Source organism: Crotalus tigris, unplaced genomic scaffold, assembly GCF_016545835.1.
Source record: "Crotalus tigris isolate CLP2741 ecotype Arizona unplaced genomic scaffold, ASM1654583v1 scf7180000024339.11422700, whole genome shotgun sequence".
NCBI lineage: Eukaryota > Metazoa > Chordata > Lepidosauria > Squamata > Viperidae > Crotalus > Crotalus tigris.
Window position 1 is genome coordinate 7567328 of NW_024100509.1, and position 21139 is coordinate 7588466.

Below are 21139 nucleotides of genomic sequence, written 5' to 3' on the forward strand. Positions count from 1 at the left end.
ATAATTCAATTTAACAACAGTGGCAAGAAAGATTGTAAAATGGAGAAAACTCAATGAACAAATGTCTCACTTAGTAACAATTTTGGGCTCAATTGTGGTCATTAAGTCAAAGTCTAGACCTTAGTGAGTCTGCTAGTATTAGGAAAATGGTCTCCAGAGGACCAAGGAGCTGAACACTTTGCCCATTGGTGCCTCCAGTTGTCTGGACCATGAAAAATTACTCCAGCTCCTCTAGAAATGAAGATTGTGATGATCCAAAGTTACAATGGGATTGAGTGATGATCAAAAAAGAATGTCTACATTACTGGGAAACAAACAATATTGGGTTTTATAAAAAAAAAAAAAAGAAGAACACCAATTCCTGAAGAAATACCTGGATATTTTTGTCAATGGCAGAAAGGAATTAAGAATATTTTTTCTACATTGTAAGAAAGCTATTGAAATGGAATGGTTAACTGACATGGGATACTCTATGATTGGTGTGGAAAATCAGTGAAAGTACGTTGAAGGACTTTTTTTACAGAACAAAATCTTTCATTTTCAGAAGAAATAATTCTACAAATCTCTGGAGCTAAATTATTAAAATGCATATCTCTAAATATTTGTCTGTATTGTAATTTCTACTATTTGACCAGCTCTGTGACTGGTCATTTTGATGGGATTTGGAACAGAGGATCTCTAGTCTGTTAACCCTTCTGAGAGAGAATTCTATGTTTAGTTGATATTATCACTAATGAACAGAATGTATCGCTTTTTTTCCTATTACTTTGTTGTATGATGCAAGAAAACAAAAAGGCTACCATTCTGTTTCTGATTCAGATATGAAAGGTTTATTTAGAAAAAAATGATAAACAATGTCTTGAAAAAGTCTATGGTTTGGAAGAGTGACATAAGAAGTAGGATTTAGATTATTTATGGGAAGTTTTATACTTGATCCTATTGAAAGAATCGAGATGACTCCCAGACCTACCCCAATGAACCACTTCGTTGCCAGGCACCATAATATTTCTCATAATCAATCATTCTCAAGATATTTTCTTCTATTACTAATATGTCTGAGGATACTTTTTTCTTGAAATTTGCCTTTGTAAATAAACCTACATTGTTAAAATGGAAATTATAATTTGGGGGTGGGGGTTATTATTTTAATTTCTACATTGTGTTTTTATTTTCTGTAAGCAGCCTAGAATCACTGCAAGTGTGTAGGCAGCTATATAAATTTTCATAAAGAGAAAGAAAGAAAGAGAGACAGTCCGCTGCTGTTCACCCTGTTGACCCATGACTGTTGTGCTAGATTTGCCACCAACCATATTGTGAAGTTCGCATATGATATAACAGTAGTGGGCCTTATTCATGATGACAAGATGGAAGCTTACCGCAAGGAGGTTGAGGGGTTGGTGAACTGGTGTAAGGAAAACAGCCTAGTTTTAAATACCAGAAAAACCAAAGAGATCATTGTTGATTTCAGAAAAGGCAGGCACATCTCTGTGCATAAATGATTCACCAATGGAGATGGTTACCAGCATCAAATTCCTGGGTGTGCAGCTAACGAGTAGGCTGGCTTGATCGTTCAACAGTGAGAAACTGGTAAAGCGGGCACAGCAGCGCCTGCATTTTCTGCATGGCATGAGAAAAGCATATCTTCCTTTTCCTGTCCTGACCACTTTCTACAGGGGGACAATCGAGAGCATCCTGTCATACAGCATCACAGTCTGATTTGGAAGCATCACTGCTTCAGATAGGAAGGCAGTGCAGAGAGTGCTGAGAATGGCCGAAAAGATCATTGGCAATCCCCTCCCTCCCATCTAGGACATAGCACAGAAGTGCTGCTTGAGCAGGATCCGTAAGATTATCTGGGACACTACACATCCTCTTCATGACCTGTTCACCTTTTTACCTTCTGGAAGGAGGCTTCATGGTATCCGCAGCAGAACATCCAGATTCAGCCATAGTTTCATTTCATATAGCATTAACCTTGTGAACTCTCAAGCTTCCTCTTTCCATTATATATTCAAGATGGACAGTCTTTAATATTTATTTGTTATGTATATGTAGGGGTGTGGGTCTATCTGTATGTTGTATATAGTATGTTTTTAGGGTGTGTTATGTATGTGTTTTACATTGAGAGCGGGCAACTAAATTTCATTTTTGATGTGTGCCGTTGTGTAAAAAAATGACAATAAAGCTTATCTTATCTTATTGGAGAGAGAAGGGGGGGGAAGAAAAAAGAAAGAGAAAGTAAGAAACAAAGGAAGGAAGGAAGGAAATACAAAATATAAATTGTTATTTTAAAGCTGAATGCTCAGCCTATACGTATGCAAATTTTAATGCTTGTACTTTACCTATTGTCTTCTTTGACAAGATGATTAGATTAGTGGACCAAGAGAATACTGTGGATGCAGTATACTTCAGCTTCAGTAAGACATTTGATAAAGTAATAGTATCCTTGATAAATTGGAAAATGTGAACTAGATGGTCCCATCAGATGGATTCACAATCTGTTGAAGTGCAGTCAACATGTGATCATTAATGGCTCTATGTCCACATCGAGAGAGACATTTAGGTGGGTTACCTCAGGGTTCTGTCCTCTGCCCAGTATTGACCAGCTTCTTAAAAAAATGACTTAGATTAGGGCAGTGATTCTCAACCTGTGGGTCGGGACCCCATTTGCGGTTGAACGACCATTTCACGGGGCTCGCCAAACAACGCAGTCCGCCATTTTTTCCCCATTTTCCTTAGCTGTGCTACTCCGTTTTATTCTATTGGCTTTTGAAAGCCAATAAAATAGACTCTCTTGAATAGAGTCTAATTCTATTGGCTTTCAAAAGCCAATAGGAATTGTCCAGGCTGTCTCTGCCCTGATGAGCCTGCCAAAAGTCCCATTCTGCAAATGGTGCTGCACCAGTTGAGTAGTCCTCGACTTACGACCGGTTGAGTAGTCCTTGACTTACGACCGGTTGGGGGTCGCTGCATTAAAAAGGTTGAGAACCACTGGATTAGGGGAAACAAGCATGCTCGTAAAAATTACGGATGACATAAAATTGGTAGAAATTGGTAATACATCTAAAGACAGGCTCAAGATTCAAAAAGATTTGGATAAACTTAAATATAGGATCTATCTGTAAGGACCCACTTCAATCCACATCTTAAGAAAGCAGAACTCTTGGAAATGGTCTCTTCCAATAGGAACTTTTATTAAAAGAAACTGATAGCGGGCATGATAGACAGGATCTGAGGGATTCCCTTACAATGCGATGTTTTAAATTGTCCCTAAGCAGCCCCCCACCCCGCAGTTCTTCCAGGTGATTCAAACTGGCAGATTTCTAGGTGTTAATTCCAGGAGAGATAAGATCGATCTGGCTTCGTTAGCACAATCATTCAACATCTTCTCACACAGATCCCAGATGCTGCATCTCCCCCCCCCCCTTTCTCTCACTGGCCTGTAAGGAGGAGAAGTTCAGAGGGGCATAGGATGAAAGGCAAATGGCTACATTGTTATGGTTGGCAGATCCAAAGTGAATCAACAAAAGGTTACTTTCTAGTGAATAGAGGAAGTGAAAGTAATAAAACCCCTATGCATACTCCCCTCCCCCTTAGTAGTATGACAGGATCCAGGAGAGAGTAAAATTGGTTTTATATCAGAGAAGATAGATAGAAATAACTGGATTCTGACACTATCCAACAAAATATTCAATGGTAAAAATGTAGACAAGAGAAACCAGATGTACAGGTAAGTGGTATCTGGTTTATCAATAAAACTTGTGAGAAAGATCTGGGGGTCTTGATAGACTACAAATTAAGGATCAGCCAGGAATGTGCTGCAGCTGCCAAAAAAGCCAATGCAATTTTGGACTGCATCAATAGGGGTATAGTGTCAAGATCATGGGATGTGATAGTACTGCTTATACTGCACTAATTAGACCATACTTTTTATCAAGCTCTGGTTGCCACAGCGCAAAAAGGACACTGAAGAACTAAAAAGAGTTCAGGGAAGAGCAAAAAAGACAGTAAAGTTGTTGGAGGCTAAATCCTAGCAGTGAAATAGCAATAGCAATAGTACTTAGATTTATATACTGCTTTACAGTGCTTTACATCCCTCTCTAAGTGGTTTACAGAGTCAGCATATTGCCTCCTATATTCTGGGTCCTCATTTTACCAACCTTGGAAGGATGGAAGGCTGAGTCAACCTTGAGCCGGTGAGAATGGAACTGCCAAACTGCAGGTAGCCAGCAGTCAGCAGAAGTAGCCTGCAGTACTGCATTCTAACCTCTGCACCACCACGGAACTAGCTATGTAAGGTATCTTTAGCTTAAAGAAAAGCAGGCTAAAAAGTGGTATGGTAGCAGTCTTTTAATACTTGAGTATGACACAAGGAAGAAGGTGTGGCTTTATTCCCCAGAGTACCCAGGGATAAGTCAAAAACCAATGGGTGGAAGCAGAATAGAATAGAATAGAACAGAACAGAACAGAACAGAACAGAACAGAATAGAATAGAATAGAACCTTGGAGGTTTTCTAAGCGAGCCACCTGCTCAAGCAGGAGAACCTATACCATTTCAGATAAGTGACTGTCTGGTCTCTTCTTAAAACCTTTAGTGATGGAGCACCTATGATTTCTGAAGACAAGCTGTTGCACTGGTTAATTGCCCTCACTGTTAGGAAGTTTTTCCTTAATTCCAGGTTTCTTCTCTCTTTGATTAGTTTCCAACCATTGTTTTTCGTCCTGCACTGGTTAATTGCCCTCACTGTTAGGAAGGTTCTCCTTAATTCCAGGTTTCTTCTCTCTTTGATTAGTTTCCAACTATTGTTTTTTGTCCTGCCCTTTGGAGAATAATTTGACCCCCTCTTCTTTGTGGCAACCCCTCAAATTCTGAAATACTGCTATCATGTCACTTCTATTTCTTCTTTTCTTTAGATTAGCCAAACCCAAGTCCTGCAGTTATTCTTCACATGTTTTATCTCCAGGCCTTTGATCATCTTAGTTGTTCTTCTCTGAATTTTTCCAAGGTGTCACCTTTTTTTTTATTAATTTTTTTTATTTTTTAAAACATAAAATTATTTATAAAAATACAATAAAATTTTAAAGTAGAAGAAAAAACAAACAAACAAAAAACAAACAAACAAACAAAAAACCCCTACCCTCCCTCCCACCCCCAACCCCCCTCCCTTCACTTCCCAGAGCAGAATACAGGGTTAATAATAATAATAAAAAAATTATAATAATTAAGAAAAAAGAAAAAAAGAGAAAAGAAAAAAAAGGAAAAAAAATTATCATAATTAACCTTTAACTCCATAACCTATAAAACAATTCTCTATAATATTTAAAATGCATTCATAAAATAAGTGAAACTTTTTAATTCCATACTTTTTCTGAATATAATCTATCCACCTTCCCCATACAATAATATATCTTTCTTGTGTATGATCCTTTAAATAAGCAGAAATTTTTGCCATTTCTGCAAAACTAGATACTTTAAATATCCATTCTTCTAAAGTAGGCAAAGAATCTTTCTTCCAATATAAACCTACTAGTAACCTTGCTGCAGTTAATAAATTCAACATCAAAGTAGTTTCTTTTTCATTTAAGTCAACAAAAATACCAAGCAAAATAGTTGAGGAGTAAACTTTATCTTTTTTCTAAAAATCTTTTGAATGTTCCACCAAATCATAATCCAAAAAGCCTTTACTTTTTTACAATTCCACCAAATATGAAAGTATGTCGCATCATTATTGCCACATCTCCAACATTTGGGCTGTATATTGGAATACATACAAGATAATTTTTTAGGATCTAAGTGCCATCTATAGATGGCAAGGTGTCACCTTTTTTGTAGTATGGTGACCAAAACTGGTTGCAGTATTCCAGGTGTGGTCTCACTAGGGGTTTATGAAGCAGTACTAATACTTTGTGTGATCTTGATTCTATGCTTTTGTTTATACAACCCAGGATTGTATTAACTTTTTTGGCTCCTGCTGCATATTGCTGGCTCATAGTCAAGTGATCGTCCACTAGGACTCCAAGGTCCCTCTCACAGTTACTGTTTTTGAGCCAGGTCTCACCTAATTTGTACTTATACCTTTGATTTTTTCCTGCCTAAATGTAAAACTTTGCTTTTCTCCATATTAACATTCATTTCGTTGGATAGGGCCCATTATTCAAGTTTGTCAAGATCTTTTTGGATCCTGAGCTTGTCTTCTAGGGTGTTGGCTATTCCTGCCACTTTAGTGTCATCTGCAAATCTGATGAGTTCCCCTTCTATTGCCTCATCTAAGTCATTTATGAAGATATTGAAAAGTACTGGACCTCAGACAGAGCCTTGTGGTACCCCACTGCTTACTTCTCTCCATGTGGATGTAGTATCGAGGACGACTTTTGAGTATGGTTTGTCAGCCAGCTACAAATCCATCTGGTGGTGATGTCTATTCCACATTTTTCTAGCTTACCAAGTAGTAGGTTGTGGTCTACTTTGTCAAATGCCTTACTGAAATCTAAGTATACTATGTCCACTGCGTTTCACTGGTCTACTAGTTTAGTCACTTTATTGAAGAATGAAATAAGATTGATTTGGTATGATCTGTTTTTAACAAACCCATGCTGGCTACTACCGGTAGTTATAACTTTGTTTGCTTCTAGTTGTTTGCAGATCTGTTTTTTTATGATCTTTTCCAGGATCTTCGCAGATATTAATGTTAGACTGATTGGTCTATAGTTTTCTGGTTCTGTTTTTTTTCCTTTCGTGAAGATGGGAACATCAGCCCTTTTCCAATCCTCAGGTACTTCCTCAGTGCTCCAGGATATTTGAAAGAACAATGGTTCTGAGATAACATCTGCCAGCTCTTTTAGAACTCTGAGATGTAATCTGTCAGATCCCAGTGATTTATATTCATCAAGGTCGGATATATGTTCTCTTACCATTTTCCTGCTTATTTTAATTTTTATTTCTAGTTTGTCTTTTATAGTAGTTTTGTTTTGGTATTATTTCTTTTTGTGTGAAGACTGATGCAAAGAATAAGCAGATCTGCTTTCTCCCTACTGCCTGTTACTTCCTTGCTATCTTCTCTCTTTAGTAGACCTACTGTTTCCTTGACTTTTTTCTTGTTATTAATATGTTGAAAGAAACTTTTTTATTATCCTTGAAATAAAGAGAGCTATTAAGCAGTGGAAATACCTTCCATCATTGGAAGTTTTCAAGAAAAGCCTGGATAGCTATTTTTCCAGAATGGTATGAGGATTCACACAGTGGGCAGGGGATAGGATTAGACCGCCAAAGTCCTCTTCAATCCTATAATTCTGTGTGGATGAAAGGAAGGCATTTTGAACATGTCATGTCTATTGTGATCAAATTACTCTGCCTCCTCACTGGTTCATGAGCTTGCTTTATTGACAAAACCTGAACATCTTGTGGGTTGTCTTTTTTCATAAATTATTTTTAACTCTATTTCAGAGAAACCACTTAGCTCTATAAAAAAACATTATATTAAAATGCATTTTATTTTTTATAATTATTTCAAACATTTATTGTGTTATTGATTACATACTAGTCTCAAATTTCTGTTCAAGTAATTGGTGCTGTTTTTGCATCAAACATTGTGATGATAGAGGACTTTCCTTTTTTTCCTGCCCAGATTTTTTTTGGCTAACTTATTTAAAAGGAGGAAAAATTGCACAATTAGAAAGAATTAAGAAATCTTGAATCAATATCCGTATAAGAACAAAAACATTACTGGCTAGCTTAATGTAGATCTTTTTAGGGAGATATGGCATAGATTTTGTTTAATGCAGATTTCCCCCATCTCCAAATAATAATGTTTTTGTCAGATCTGCCATCTGCAGCTTCTATGCTTTGCTGGCATCTTGTCATAAAATGCAAGGGAGGGGGAGAGTAGAGTAATAGTGATGGGAACGTAAAGATAAAAGATGGGCGGGTGAAGGCGACAGCCTTAACAGAATCCAGAAGTGCCAAGATCGGAATATACCAGTCCTTTTCAAGGACACCTGGCCTGAGAATGGAATGCGAAACTGCACTGAGTGGTGCCAAACAGCCAAGCAGTTCTCAAAACATCTGAACGGCACCCTATTGGACATTGATGAACTGGTCAAGGGGCAGGGCCAAGGAAAGGGAGAAAAGAAATCATTGCATGGGAATATTCAGATCTAGCCTTTCTTTTGCTGCAACCACTTCACCGTAGTAAAAGAATCTATCATTCCAACCAAATGGAGTTGAGGGTGTTTCTTTTCTAAGGACCTAATCTGGGGCAAGCCTGACAGTTTTTATGTTTCTATACTGAAAAGTATTGAGCCCACAGATAAGAACTCAGACTGCTGGATGTCCAACATATTTTCTAGCATCAGTAAGACCTTACCTTAGCTGAGATATCGAAGAAAACCCAGCTTCCTCAATCTGCTCTTTAAAGACTTGTAGCTCTTCTTCCAGTTTCCTTTTCTCTTCTAGAACATGCTGAACCATAGATTTTGGAGACTGTAGCATCACTTGCTGGTTGCCTTCACTCTTCAAAGTCAGTAAAGCAGGATAACTGGAATGGCTCATCAAACTATCATCAATATCTCCCTTAACATTCTAGAATGTGCAGATATAATAAAAGAGTTATTCCTAATGACATAATCTAAATCTTCTGAAAATAAATGGCTAAATCAGGTATAGGGAATTTTGGGGGTCCATGTTTTTGCTAAACTACAGTTACTGGCCATTCCCATCTAAGGTTGCTGGAAATTGTATGTCAGAAACATTTGGGAATGCCTCCAGCTCCCTGTCTTGGTGTTAAATAAGTATATAAATAAACAGTTCTAGCAATAAAAATGCCTTCAATGCAATAAGAAAAACACTACATAATTTAATAGTGAGGAGAAGCATCAATTAACATTGAAAGAAATAGCAAATCCTAGAACAGGAATTCAATATTTTGTAATCTACATTATTTGCCTAAGAGACAATGTAGTCAAAGTTAACTTTTGATTTTGGTTATTAACTAGCCTTATATAACAAAAACCATAGAAATAAAAATAAAAGCTAAAATAAATAAAACAAAATGGATTAAAAGATAAGCTAAACACAGCCAACACAGGTGAAACTTTAATTTAGATAAATCATGTCAAAGACTGAGACTGTTAGCATTATAGCTTCTGTGTAGAGACTATAGGAAGTATAGGAAGAAACAGATAAACAGGAGAGTTATCAGGTATTGATATTTATACTATTAAACATTAAAAGCAAGTTTAATCAAGTCAAACTGTCCAAACTGAGCATCTATCAAATCTTGCTATTAAACAACACCTGGTGATTTGATAAGAGAGTGAATTTCTCTGACCAATTAGACAGTAATTGAAATAAAAAGAATCATTATGGCCTAGATATTAAGCTAATGAAGGTATGTGTAAGGTCCTGCCTCAGCTAATACTCCCAAGAAAGCAGAACTCTTGAAACTGGCACTTTCAAATAGGAACTTTTATTGGGAGACAGTGATAGCAAAAAGCAAAGCAAGATTTAAAGAATTCCTATGCAAATCGTTACATTAAAACTTTCTTTTCACAAACCCCACCCAAGAGCCCAGCTATCCAGTTTATGTCCAGCCAATCCACAGGTATGAAGTTGTTATGGGAACCAGAGCTGATAAAGGATGGTTCCCAGGCATTTCAACGAATCTCACAATGGTTCCATCTTTAAATCTCTCTTGTCTGGTTCATCAGTTGTCTGTTTTATTTGCTCACTCTCTATTTTTAGTTTCTGAGAGCTTTTTGTTGTAATGTTAAATTAGAAATGCATTCATTTATATTTTCAAAGTTATTTTTAATTTCCTCGTGGTTTGAGATCATTATTGTTTAAGTTAGTTGCAACATTAGCATATATCTCCTGGAAAGTATTTGTTTTTCTTGGTATATTCTTTCTGCAAATCTCTGGTTTTCCATCATAGCCCAAAATCAGGGTTTTCCTTTCTCTGCAGACAGCTTTAAAGTCACAGTTGAATAAGTATTTATAATCCAGAAAAGTCAATGTTTTTCTCTAAAGTTTATAGTTCTCTCTTTGTAGGTAGCCCAAGATGTTTTCTTTTTGTCACAGTTGTTCTCTGTTATTAAGACATTGAAGGTCACCTAAAAACAAATTATATTTTCCTGAGCTTTGCTAGTTCCTGTATTGAAATAACTACTATATTTTCATCCACCATTAGATGTCAGCACTAGTTTGTTTTTCAGTTTTCAAAATAAACAATTATTTTCTTCTATTTTCATGATTTAAAAAAGAAATCTTAACACATTCCAATTTCAAATTCATCCAGATTTAGGACTTATATTCATTTCATTTCAGTATATTTCTGTCCCCACTTAAGGGTTTAATTTGCTGCTTCTGTCTGTAGGAGGGTGGGGCAAAGATCCCCCTTCTTCTCACTTTCAAAGGCTTTTTGCTTCTTGGATTCCCCCCCCCCCGAAATCAATTATCAAGTAGAAGAGAGAAAATCACTGTTCTTACCCAGTTCCAAGCATGTTGTTTACAGTCAGCTTAAAATAGTGCTTTTGGGCTTCAGGTGCTTGTAGCTTGGGCTAGACTCTGAAGTTAAGCTAGCCTTTCTCTGCTGGATTCTGGAAGGCTTTTCCCAGACTGATCGGATCGACTGCTATCTCTCCGCACTCGGCGGGACTTCCCTCCTTCTTTATCAGCTCTTAGGGAAAAGAAGGAGACATTAGCCAGCCCCTCCCTGGCTGGAACATAAATAGGAGGGGTTTGGGGAGTGGCTATTTGTGACAGACAACCGTTCATGTTACTGAATACTTCAATCATTTGGATTTCTTTGCCAAGGTTTCTTTGCCAAGATTCAGGTTTCCTAGGACTCTTTATTTGGGTGTGAAGTACTAATTAATTCTCCCTGCTGGGAGCCAATTGACATTAAAAGTGCCTTAGCCATGTGAGCTGGGACTGCTACTGCTTCAGCAAGCATTTAAAGACTTGTTAACTGGGGTTTTCCCATGAACATGGTTTGTTCCTGCCTTGTAAATAAAAGGGGTTTCTACTTACGAGTAAGCAGTTGCTTAGTACTGGAGCAACATAGCGTACACTGTCCCCACAGTAGGGCAGATGCCTCTCCAGGTTGACCACTTTGCAGATCTTGCTTAATGTAAGGTCCTGCCTCAGCTAATACTCCCAAGAAAGCAAAATTCTTGAAATTGGCATTGTTTCAAACAGGAACTTTTATTGAGGGACAGTGATAGCAGAAAGCAAAGCAAGATCTAAAGAATTCCTGCACTAATCGTTACATTAAAACTTTCTTTTCACAGAGCCCAGCTGTTCAGTTCGCATCCAGCCAATCCACAGGTATGAAGTTGTTATGGGAACCGGAGCTGATAAGGGATGGTTCCCAGGTGCTTCAACAGATCTCACAACAGAGTGGAGATAAGGCAGATGGCCCCTGTCACATTCCTCCCCCCTTTTCACACCCAAAGAGATACAAAGTTTAGGGGGAACAAAGTAGAGGAAATATATCTGTAAGCCTTCCTACCATTAGAGTGAAATCTTCCCATCCCGTCAGAATGGCAGAGCCCTAAAAAGAAACATTGAAGGGATTCCTGACAGTAGGATAATTTCATGTAGCATATCTCAGTAGATTTAGCTACAGATATTATCTGTGATAAAAGCATTCATTATGTAGAATTTTCTGGAATCTCATTTCTAGGACACAGTTTGTAGAGAAAGCTATAGTTGGTATACTTTGCTATGCCAGTTGTGGAAATCTTTCTTTCCTGCATTATATACAAAAATATTCAGGCTGAGAATTTAAATGAATTGAATGAATAGATAATACTGGACACTTTTTTCCAAAAATTTGGCTTCCTGAAAAACGTTTGGTGTTTATGATAGATCCCTTCAAATTTCAGAACAGAGATGGAAGGGACCTTGGAGGTCTTCTTCTAAATCTGGCTTCTAACACTAGTTGCTCCCCCCCCCCCGGCAATGTACTAAGGATCAAACAGAATGACACCAAGTGCCAAACAGAATGAACTAGCAATATACGCTGTCAGGACAGCATAGCATTTGTAAATCTCCCTGCCATTGTATGCTGTACGGTAAGTAATAAATAATAAGTCTCCTGGTGAAAACTTTCACCATATTTGTCACTGACTGCACTTAGATGTTCAGGAAAGAAATCCAAAAGTGAATGCAGAAAATGAATCGTCGATGACTTCATAGTTTGCTGTAAGAAGCTTTTCAACCAATTGAATATAGTTTAGCCTCTATAATTGTAAAAAAATTCTCAATGTGATCCTTGAATTATTTCCAGGCAATTTGAAGAACAGGGCAGCTTGGAACCAGTTTGTGCCAGCACCCAAGGCCATGCACCCTGAGAAAAGAATGTGGATTACCCCAAACATCTCAGCATTCTCAAAATACCTAGGAAAATCTTCATTAGTTGAAGGTGGAGTGGTCATGGGTAGAGGGCTGGGATGAGGGGAAACATTTTGTAGCTTTTTCGCATGGGAAACCTAGTTCTAATCTCTTTACTGCAACCAGCATCCTTTAATAAAAGAACCTATCACTTCAACCAAATGGAGTCGAGGGTCTTTTTTTCCTAAGGAACAGGTCAGGGGCAGGTCTGACACTTTCTCTCAAAGCATGATTTAGCAAATTGGGCCTCCACACACCTTGCCAATTATATGGTTCCTAAGAAAAACAATAGAGACTTCAAAACAGAATAACAGAGTTGGAAGGGACCTTGTAGGTCATCTAGTCCAACCCCTGCTCAAGCAGGAGATCCTATACCATTTCTGACACAGCTATCCAGTCTCTTTTTGAAAGCCTCCAATGATGAAACATCCACAACTTTTGAAGGCAAGCTGTTCCACTGGTTGATTACTCTGTCAGAAAAGTTCTCCTTATTTCTAGCTTGAATCTCTCCTTGATCATTTTACATCCATTGTTCCTTGTCTGGCCTTCAGGGTGCTTTGAAAAATAGGTTGTCCCTCTCCTCTCTGCGACAGCCCCTCAAATATTGGAACACTGCTATCATGTCATCCCTAGTCCTTCTCTTCACTAGACTATGCCCAGTTCTTGCAACTGATCTTCATATGTTTTAGCCTCCAGGCCCCTAATCATCTTTGTTGCTGTTCTCTGCACTTTTTCCAAAGTCTCAACATCTTTTTTGTTGAGTGGCGACCAAAACTGGATGCAGTATTCAATGTGTGGTCTTACTAAGGTTTCATAAAGTTGTACTAATACTTCACATGATTTTGATTCTATGCCTCTCGTTAAACAATCAACGACTGTATTAGCTTTTTTGGCTGCTGCTGCACACTGCTGGCTCATGTTTAAGTGATCGTTCACTAGGATTTGAAAGTCCCTCTCACGGATTGTTTTTGAGCCAGGTTTTGCCTAATCTGTACTTGTACCCTTGATTTTTCCTGTATAAGTTTAAAACCTTGTTTTTCTCCACATTAATTTCATTTTGTTAGATAGGGCCCAGTGTTCCAGTCTCTCTAGATCATTCTTGAGCCTATTATGTAGGATGCTGGTTATTCCTGCCAGCTTAGTATCATCTGCAAATTTGATGAGTTCCCCTTTTATTCCCTCATGTAAGTCATTGATGAAGGTATTGAAAAGTACTGGGCCTAAGGCGGAACCTTGTGATACCCCACTGCTTATTCCCTCTATGTAGAGATAGTACCATTAAAGACTACTCATTGAATGCAATCTGTCAGCCAGATCCATCTGATGGTGATACTGTCTATCCCACATTTCTCTAGCTTACCAGGAAGTAGGTTGTGGTCTCCTTTGTTGAATGCCTTACTGAAGTCTAAGTATACTATGTCCACAGCATTTCACTGGTCTACTAATTTAGTTTTGTCAAAGAATGAAATAAGATGGGTTTGGCAAGATCTGTTTTTTAACAAACCTGTGCTTGCTTCTAGTTATAATTTTGTTTCTAGATGTTGGTAGATCTATTTTTTCATTCTTTTCCAGTATCTTCCAGGGTAGTTTGTAGTTTCCTGGGTCTTTTTTTTTTTCTCTCCTTTTTTAAAAATGGGAACCACATCAGCTCTTTTTCAACCCTCAGGTAGTTTCCTGGTGCTCCAGGAGTTTTGAAAGATATGGTACAATAGTTCTGAGACGACATCTGCCAGCTCCTTCAGAACTTTGGGATTTAATCCATCAAGTCCCAGTGATTTATATTCATCAAGATCAGACAGCTGTTCTCTTATCATTTTCTTGCTTATTTTAATTTTTGTTTCTAGTTTGTCTTTTGCAGTAGGTTTTTTTTGGTATGTTATGGCTATTTATAGTTGGGCTATTATTTCTTTTTTTGTGAAGACTGATGCAAAGAATGAGTTAAGCAGCTCCGTTTTCTCTTTACTGCCTGTTACTTCTTGCCATCTTCTCTCTTTAGTGGACTGTGTTCCTTTGATCTTTTACTTGTTATTTAAAAGTTGAATTCTTTTTTTTATTATCTTTGACTTTTGTTGCAAGTCTTTATTCATTCCGAGCCTTTACTTTCCTGACTTCATCTTTGCAGATTCTAGCTATCTGCTGATATACTACCTGTGTTCCTATTTCCATTTTTTGTATTTATCCTTTTTGTCTTTCAGTTTATCAGAGAGATCTTTGTGCAACTGTGCTGGTTTCTTCTTGGATTTCTTTTTCTATTTTGGTAGTATTGTGCTTTTATAATCATATTTTTCAGTTTTCCAAGTTTCTTGGGTTGTCTTCCCCTTTAGGATTTTCATCCAAGGAATCTTTCCCTAACTCTGAGTTTGCTAAAATCAGCTCTTTTAAAATCTAAAACTCTGGTATGATTATATTCTATTGCCTGTGTTTGCATTATATTGAATTCCAATATGACATGGTCACTCTCATCCAAGTTTCCTGTAATTTCAATCCCTTCTATCACTTCTTTTCTGTTAGTAAGAATTAAATCCAGTATGATTGTTCCTCTAGTTCCCTCTTCTATCTTTTGGATGAAAAAGTTGTCAGCTAAGTTGGTCAGGAACCTGTCCAATCTGTCGATTGATGTCAAGGTAATTAAAGTCCCCCATTATTATTGTAGTGTGCGTCCTACATATATATTTATTAATTGGTTAGCAAAAAGTACATCTATTTTTTCTGTTTGGTTGGATGGCCTATAGTATACACCTACGGCAACGTTATTCTTTTTTTCTTTTATATTGACCCATATGAATTCTAGGAAGTTTTTGGTTTCATACATTTCTATAGTAATATAGCAGTCTTTTACATATAATGCAACTCCACCTCCTCTGGTGCATCTGCTTTTTTGAACAGTTTGTCTCCTTCTATCAGTATATTCCAGTCATGGGTTTCATCTCATAAAGTTTCAATAATGCAACTATATCTTATCTACCCTCATGTACTAATAATTCAAGTTCATCCTTTTGTTCCACAAACTTTGAGCATTTGTATACTTCCCCCAATCATTGTCCTTACCATCATTGCAGATATCCCACTTTGAACGCTTTAGGAATTTACCTGTAGGTGAGAGCAATGCTGTACTTCCTCTTCAATACTATCTGTAAACTCAGTGCTGGTATCTTTAGTGTCATCAGCTGTAGTTAGATCTAGGCATGATGTGACAAAATGAGAATCATCATTTTGAATCTCAGGTACTTTGATTTCTAGGCATCAAATTTTATCCAAGATCTTCAGTAGAATCATCAGCAAGCTTGGCTTTGGATTTTTACCAACAAAATACAATAACTTTGTGACTGAATTCAAGTTTAATCTGAAAAAAATCTGCCTTCTGGATTGTCTTGGCAACCATACAGAAATAGCTGGCCATTACTCTCTGAGATTTTCTTTCTCTAATTCCCAATCTAAAGTCTATTCTTTCTTGGGCATCCAAGTATTTACAAATCAGTTCTAAAATCTGTTAATTTATTTATGATCAGCCAAGAAACTATACAGATAGCATATAACTCCTTTCCAGCTAAGGACTTTACTAATAAAACAAAACAGGAAAAAAGAAAAACCTTGCAAGTCTCCAAGTGCTAAGGAATCTAGCAATAATTAACTTAATTTGACTTAATCTAATGGTAACAGATTAACAATAAGATTAAAAAAGAAAAAGATCAAAAGCACAAAGGGCATAACCTGCAAAAAAGAGAGCCAGGAAATGAGTAACAAGCTACATAGAAAAATAAGGAAAGAGATTAATCATAGCTCTATCTGAATGTTTTTCAGTTTGGAAGTTCAAATTTACAGCAACAGATGGTTACAGGAACTGAATCTGCTTATTTCCAGCTCTGTTTGAAACCGAAACAAAGTAATTTGGTTTTTCCTTTTGTAATACTGCAGCCCTGTAAAGTTTGTGGATGGCAGTGTTCCCATTGGCTGAATTCTGGTTCCTGATTCAATGTATGCATTACTCCCCCTCCCACCTGGGCTTGTGTGTCCTGATCCAGACAGCTTTGATAAGCATTGTTTAGAAGGTATCTCTCCCTTTTCCATTACCGCAGCACTGTACAAACATTATACTGCTATTAGGGAAGGAGGGGAATACCTGATTGGAAAAATATTGATATGCCATCATTTTGCAATTACTGCTTGCAAAAAGCTTCTTCATATGAAGCTAGAATGTTATGAAGTTTTCCCTCCTGTGAATCCCTCATGGTACATTGTCTATATGTATTTTCCTAGCATTCTCCCAAGTGGATGGACTCTAGCAGGGGGAGGCCCTATCACATTTTTAACATTTTAAAGATATGGTCCCACAAGGAAACCATAAGCTTCATCGTGGGCCCTAGCACGACTGACCCAATACTGTTCTTGGGCTTACCTGGCTAGAAAAATGGAATCCATTAATATACTGGAAGAAGAAACTGTTAAAAATATTCCCAAGGCACTCCAAGAAAAAGCCCACAGAGAAAGTAAAGCTGAATCACCTCACGCTGGCTACTGTATTAAGAAAGTGAAAGGGGAAGATGTGGCTTGCTCACGAATGAGAGGAGTCAATTTTTCTCATCCTGAGAGAATACAGGGGATTGGAAAAGGTCTTCAGCAAGCAAGAGTCCGATGCTACTGGAAAGTTCAGGAAACATCATAATTTTGGCCATTACCAACCTCTTCTCTAAACAGGTGCATTTCGTGGCTTGCCTCAAAATATTCTTGGCATGAACTCAAGCAAAACTATTTCTGCAATATATGTATAGCTCCATGGAGCCCTGGAGAGAACTATCTCTGATTGAAGGGTGCAGTTTATGTCTAAATTTTGGCAGGAAGTTTTGAAATTATCAGGATCATCCCAAAGTTCCTCTCACTACCCTCAAACTAATGGGGCTTGTGAACATTTGAATGGGGTACTGAAACAATACCTCTGCTGCTATGTTAATTACCAACAAGATAATTGGGCAATCTCCTTCCATTTGTAGAAATGGCGTACAATAACTCTATTCATAGTAGCACTGGGTTCGCCTCATTCTGCATGGCCACTGGCCAAGAATTTTCCCCCATGCCAGAACTTCCCCAACAATCTCCCCAAAATGCCTCATTAGCTGATTGTATCAAAAACCTGCAAAATACATGGCCAGTCATCCACAAGGACACGAGGAACATTTACAAGAAATATGCAGACAAAAAGAGAGTGCCGCAAAAGGAATTCCAAATTGGAGAAGTGTACCTCTCCACCAAATTTCTGCAGTAGACAGCCTTCTAAGAAATTCAGGCTGAAATTCAATGGGCCTTTCCCCATCAACAGAGTAATTAACCCTGTGACGGTACAGCTAAAATTGCCAAAAAACCGTAGTTGCATCTATCCCATTTTCCACTACAGTCTGTTGAAACCTGCATTCACCTCAGCCACATTTCATCCCACAATGAAACCACCACCTCCACCCATTCTGATTGAAGGAGAACAGTACTTTGAAGTCAAAGACATTCTTGCTTCTCACACCTACAGGGGCAAACTACAATACCTAATTCTTTGGATTTCCCCCCTTCTGACACATGTATGCTTGCCCCGTCTCATCTGCCAGTTTCACTCCCTGTACCTGATAAACCTAGATGACATTTGCTTTTTAACCTGTTTCCTTTTGTCTGCTTTCTCCCTTTAATCCTTTTTTCTGGGAGGGACAGAATGTCAGGACTGTCATCCGGCTATACCAGCCATGCTTCGCCAGATGCCAGGTTGCCATATGCAGTGGGGGGAGGGAGCTGCAGGGAGGTAAAAAGAAAGTTGGGATGAGGGGAATCAAAACTATTCTTCGTGCCATCCTGTGGGAGCCACTGGCTGTTTGAAGGTTATGGAATGGAATGGGAGACCATCCAGCCCACCAAGCCAGGGACTGTTACCAAAATAATTTGTTTGAATGTGATTGGACACTTTGAGATAATCAGACATAAGGTGGGAAGAAGGGAAAAGTTAACCAGATGCTTTGGGTGTAAAATGTCAGATACAGCTTTGTTACCCTGTAACCACTTAGTTTTAGTAAAGTGTACTTTTGTTAACAATGGATTCAAAAGACTTTCTTTTCTAACAGACCAAGTTGGAATGGCTCACCCTCTCATCTGAGTGGAGATCATCAGAATATAACTAGTTCTATGAAGGAGACACTTGAATTGAATCGTTCACCAAGTTCATCGTTTAAACATCTAAAAAAAAGCAAATTAATCCTAATCTTCAAGGTAAAGGGTACACAAGCAGTATCTTTAGGGTGAGATACTGATGTTGCTCAATCACACTAAATAATATTCAAACTTTCTGTAATTCTACAAAACTCAAACCTAATTCTTCATAAAACCTGATACAATTATAATAATCAAACCCTTTATGAGAGAACAGGTGTCGTGAGATGAAATTATTCTTTCCCTGTCACTTTACATGAATAATTGAAATAATTGAAAAGGTTTAAAAATAAACCTCTCTAGGTGTTTGAAAGGCATTTCCATAATTGTGAGTGCCCAGTTCTTCACTTCTGAGGTATAGACTGATCTTTCTCCACAAATGTCTGTAAAATTCCAGTTTGCTCTCTCTACTCCAACCTGTTATATGTTTTTTTCTGATGCGCAGAGTAATAAGGCTTTCTAAAAGGATTAAAACTGAGTTTTAATCTATCGAAGCCCAAGATCTTCTCAGCATTGAAGATTACTACCATGTTGATTCAAATAATTCACAGAAAACTTCAAACAAAGAAATTAGATAAAACATTGTAAAAGAGATTCATCTGATAGGATCATTGTAGGAGTACTTTTGTACTAGTACAGGTGGTCCTTGAAATACAATCATTCATTTAGTGACTGTACAAAGTTATACTGGCACTGAAAAAAGTGACATGACCATTTTTCATATTTACGGCCATTGCAGTATCCCCATAGTCATCTGATGAAAATTCAGATGCTTGGCAACTAATTCATATTGCAGGTCACTGATCATCTTTTGCAATCTTCTGACAAGCAAAGTTAATGGAGAAGCCAGATTCACTTTACAACCAGATTTATTTCACTTAACAACCATGGCAAGAAAGGTCGTAAAATGGGACAAAACTCACTAACAACTCTCTCACTTGGCAATAGAAATTTTGGGCTCAATTGTGGTTGTAAGTTGTAAGTCAATAGTAGTAACATTGATGTCTGAAATCTGACTTTTTCCTGGCTTTCCACAACAATGGGATCAATTCAGGATATAGTTATTGTCCATATAAAAAAGTTAACTAAAATATTATTTCCGTTAAAAATTCTAACAACATATACTGTAACCAGTTATTGAGTCAGTATTACTATTGGAGAGATATTTGCTCAGAAGTATTTCCTAAGACTCACCTTGATTGTAATGAGTAACTGATCTATGAAGGCTAAAGTATTTCTTTTTTGAATTGCTGCTAATCAGTGAGTCTCTGGGAACTTAATAGAGTAGATCCTTTCTTTGGAGAGCCAAAATAATTGCAGTAAGATTTGAGATCTCGGGATTTGGGGATTCACAAGAAAGCTTCCTTGTCTTTACCTCCACAATGACTCTCAAATTAATTCCAAAAGATTGGCTCACAAAAGAAAAGAGGCCTTGGTGTAGCTCAAAGCCTGAGTCCACATGTTGAATGAATGAAACTGTTATAGTAAGGATAAGGACGTGATGTATAATCATGATAGCCTCTAGAACTTTGAAAAGATTCCTTGATCACTTCATTGTTAACTGGCAAGTTCTAAAGCATGCACATCTGGTTCACAATTCTTGAAATTAATACAAAATGAACAGCAAGTTCTATTTCTTGCTTAGGAAAATCTTTCATCCCATTCTACAGACGCATTCCCTAGACCGGAGGTCCCCAACCTTTTGGGCACCAGGCATCGGTTCTGTAGAGAGGTTTTTCTGTGGACCAAAGGAGGCATGGTTTTGTGTGCTGCCTGCATCCTGTGGAGGGGACTTTGCTTGTTTGTGCGGACCGGTTGCCGGCATGCCATGGCCCAGTACTGGTCCAAGGACTGGAGGTTGGGGACCCCTGCCCTAGACCATTTTATTTGGAACTTCAGTTCTCATGGTACTAATCCTTCCTACTTCTAACCCTATGATCTTCATTTCTTTTCCAGAGGGAAAATCTTGGCTTCCTGATGTTCTTTTCCCAAGCCAAACAGCCAGAAGGGCAAGAATGCTAAAAACAGAAATAAATTTTGTGGGAGCCCCAACATTCCTGCATTCACAGCTAGGGATGAGATTAGTTGAAAAAAGAATAAGAAAGTCTTACACAATTAAAAGAATAGAATAGAATAGAATAGAATAGAATAGAATAGAATAGAATAGAATAGAATAGAATAGAATAGACAGTTGGAAGGGACCTTGGAGGTCTTCTAGGTATAGGCAGGAAACCCTATACCATTTCAGACAAGCGGCTATCCAATCTCTTCTTAAAAACTTCCAGTGTTGGAGCATTCACAACTTGTGAGACAATAATAAATGTTTGAGCATAGTAAATTACTTGTGATTAATTTCTGTACCTTTTGCTACTCACATTTTTTCCCCTGTGTATTAGTCATTTAAATGACTAACTTCTATGTATCTTGATTTTGAATGACTTTTCTATAATACAAGTCCTCAAAACTTTAAAATTATAAACATTTTATAGATGATGGATGGATAGATGGCTAAACTGACAAAAATACATAATGTTCTACCTCCTATTTTCTGCACAATGCTGTGAAGTG

At 37.7% G+C, this 21139-nt stretch overlaps 2 protein-coding genes across 22 annotated transcripts in view; one reads left to right on the forward strand and one right to left on the reverse strand.

Annotated features, from left to right (window-relative positions):
• The window catches only part of LOC120300205, a 111154-nt gene that overhangs the window by 68747 nt on the left and 21268 nt on the right, over positions 1-21139 (forward strand). For 7 of the 15 annotated variants that reach the window (XM_039325917.1, XM_039325923.1, XM_039325920.1 and 4 more), the window contains exon 3: positions 18487-18631. In XM_039325917.1, coding sequence (XP_039181851.1) covers positions 18487-18631 — 145 coding nt within the window. Of the gene's footprint in view, positions 1-11286; positions 11324-12287; positions 12797-16306; positions 16441-18486; positions 18632-21139 lie in introns of those variants that run through there. The other 8 variants (XR_005554591.1, XR_005554587.1, XR_005554588.1 and 5 more) reach the window with 2 other exon arrangements.
• Positions 1-21139, reverse strand: part of LOC120300202 (phosphodiesterase 4D interacting protein) — a 247225-nt gene that overhangs the window by 52222 nt on the left and 173864 nt on the right. For all 7 annotated transcript variants that reach the window (XM_039325907.1, XM_039325906.1, XM_039325904.1 and 4 more), the window contains 2 exons: positions 15482-15570; positions 8364-8578 (listed from right to left, as the gene is read on the reverse strand). In XM_039325907.1, coding sequence (XP_039181841.1) covers positions 8364-8578; positions 15482-15570 — 304 coding nt within the window. The remainder of the gene's footprint in view (positions 1-8363; positions 8579-15481; positions 15571-21139) is intronic.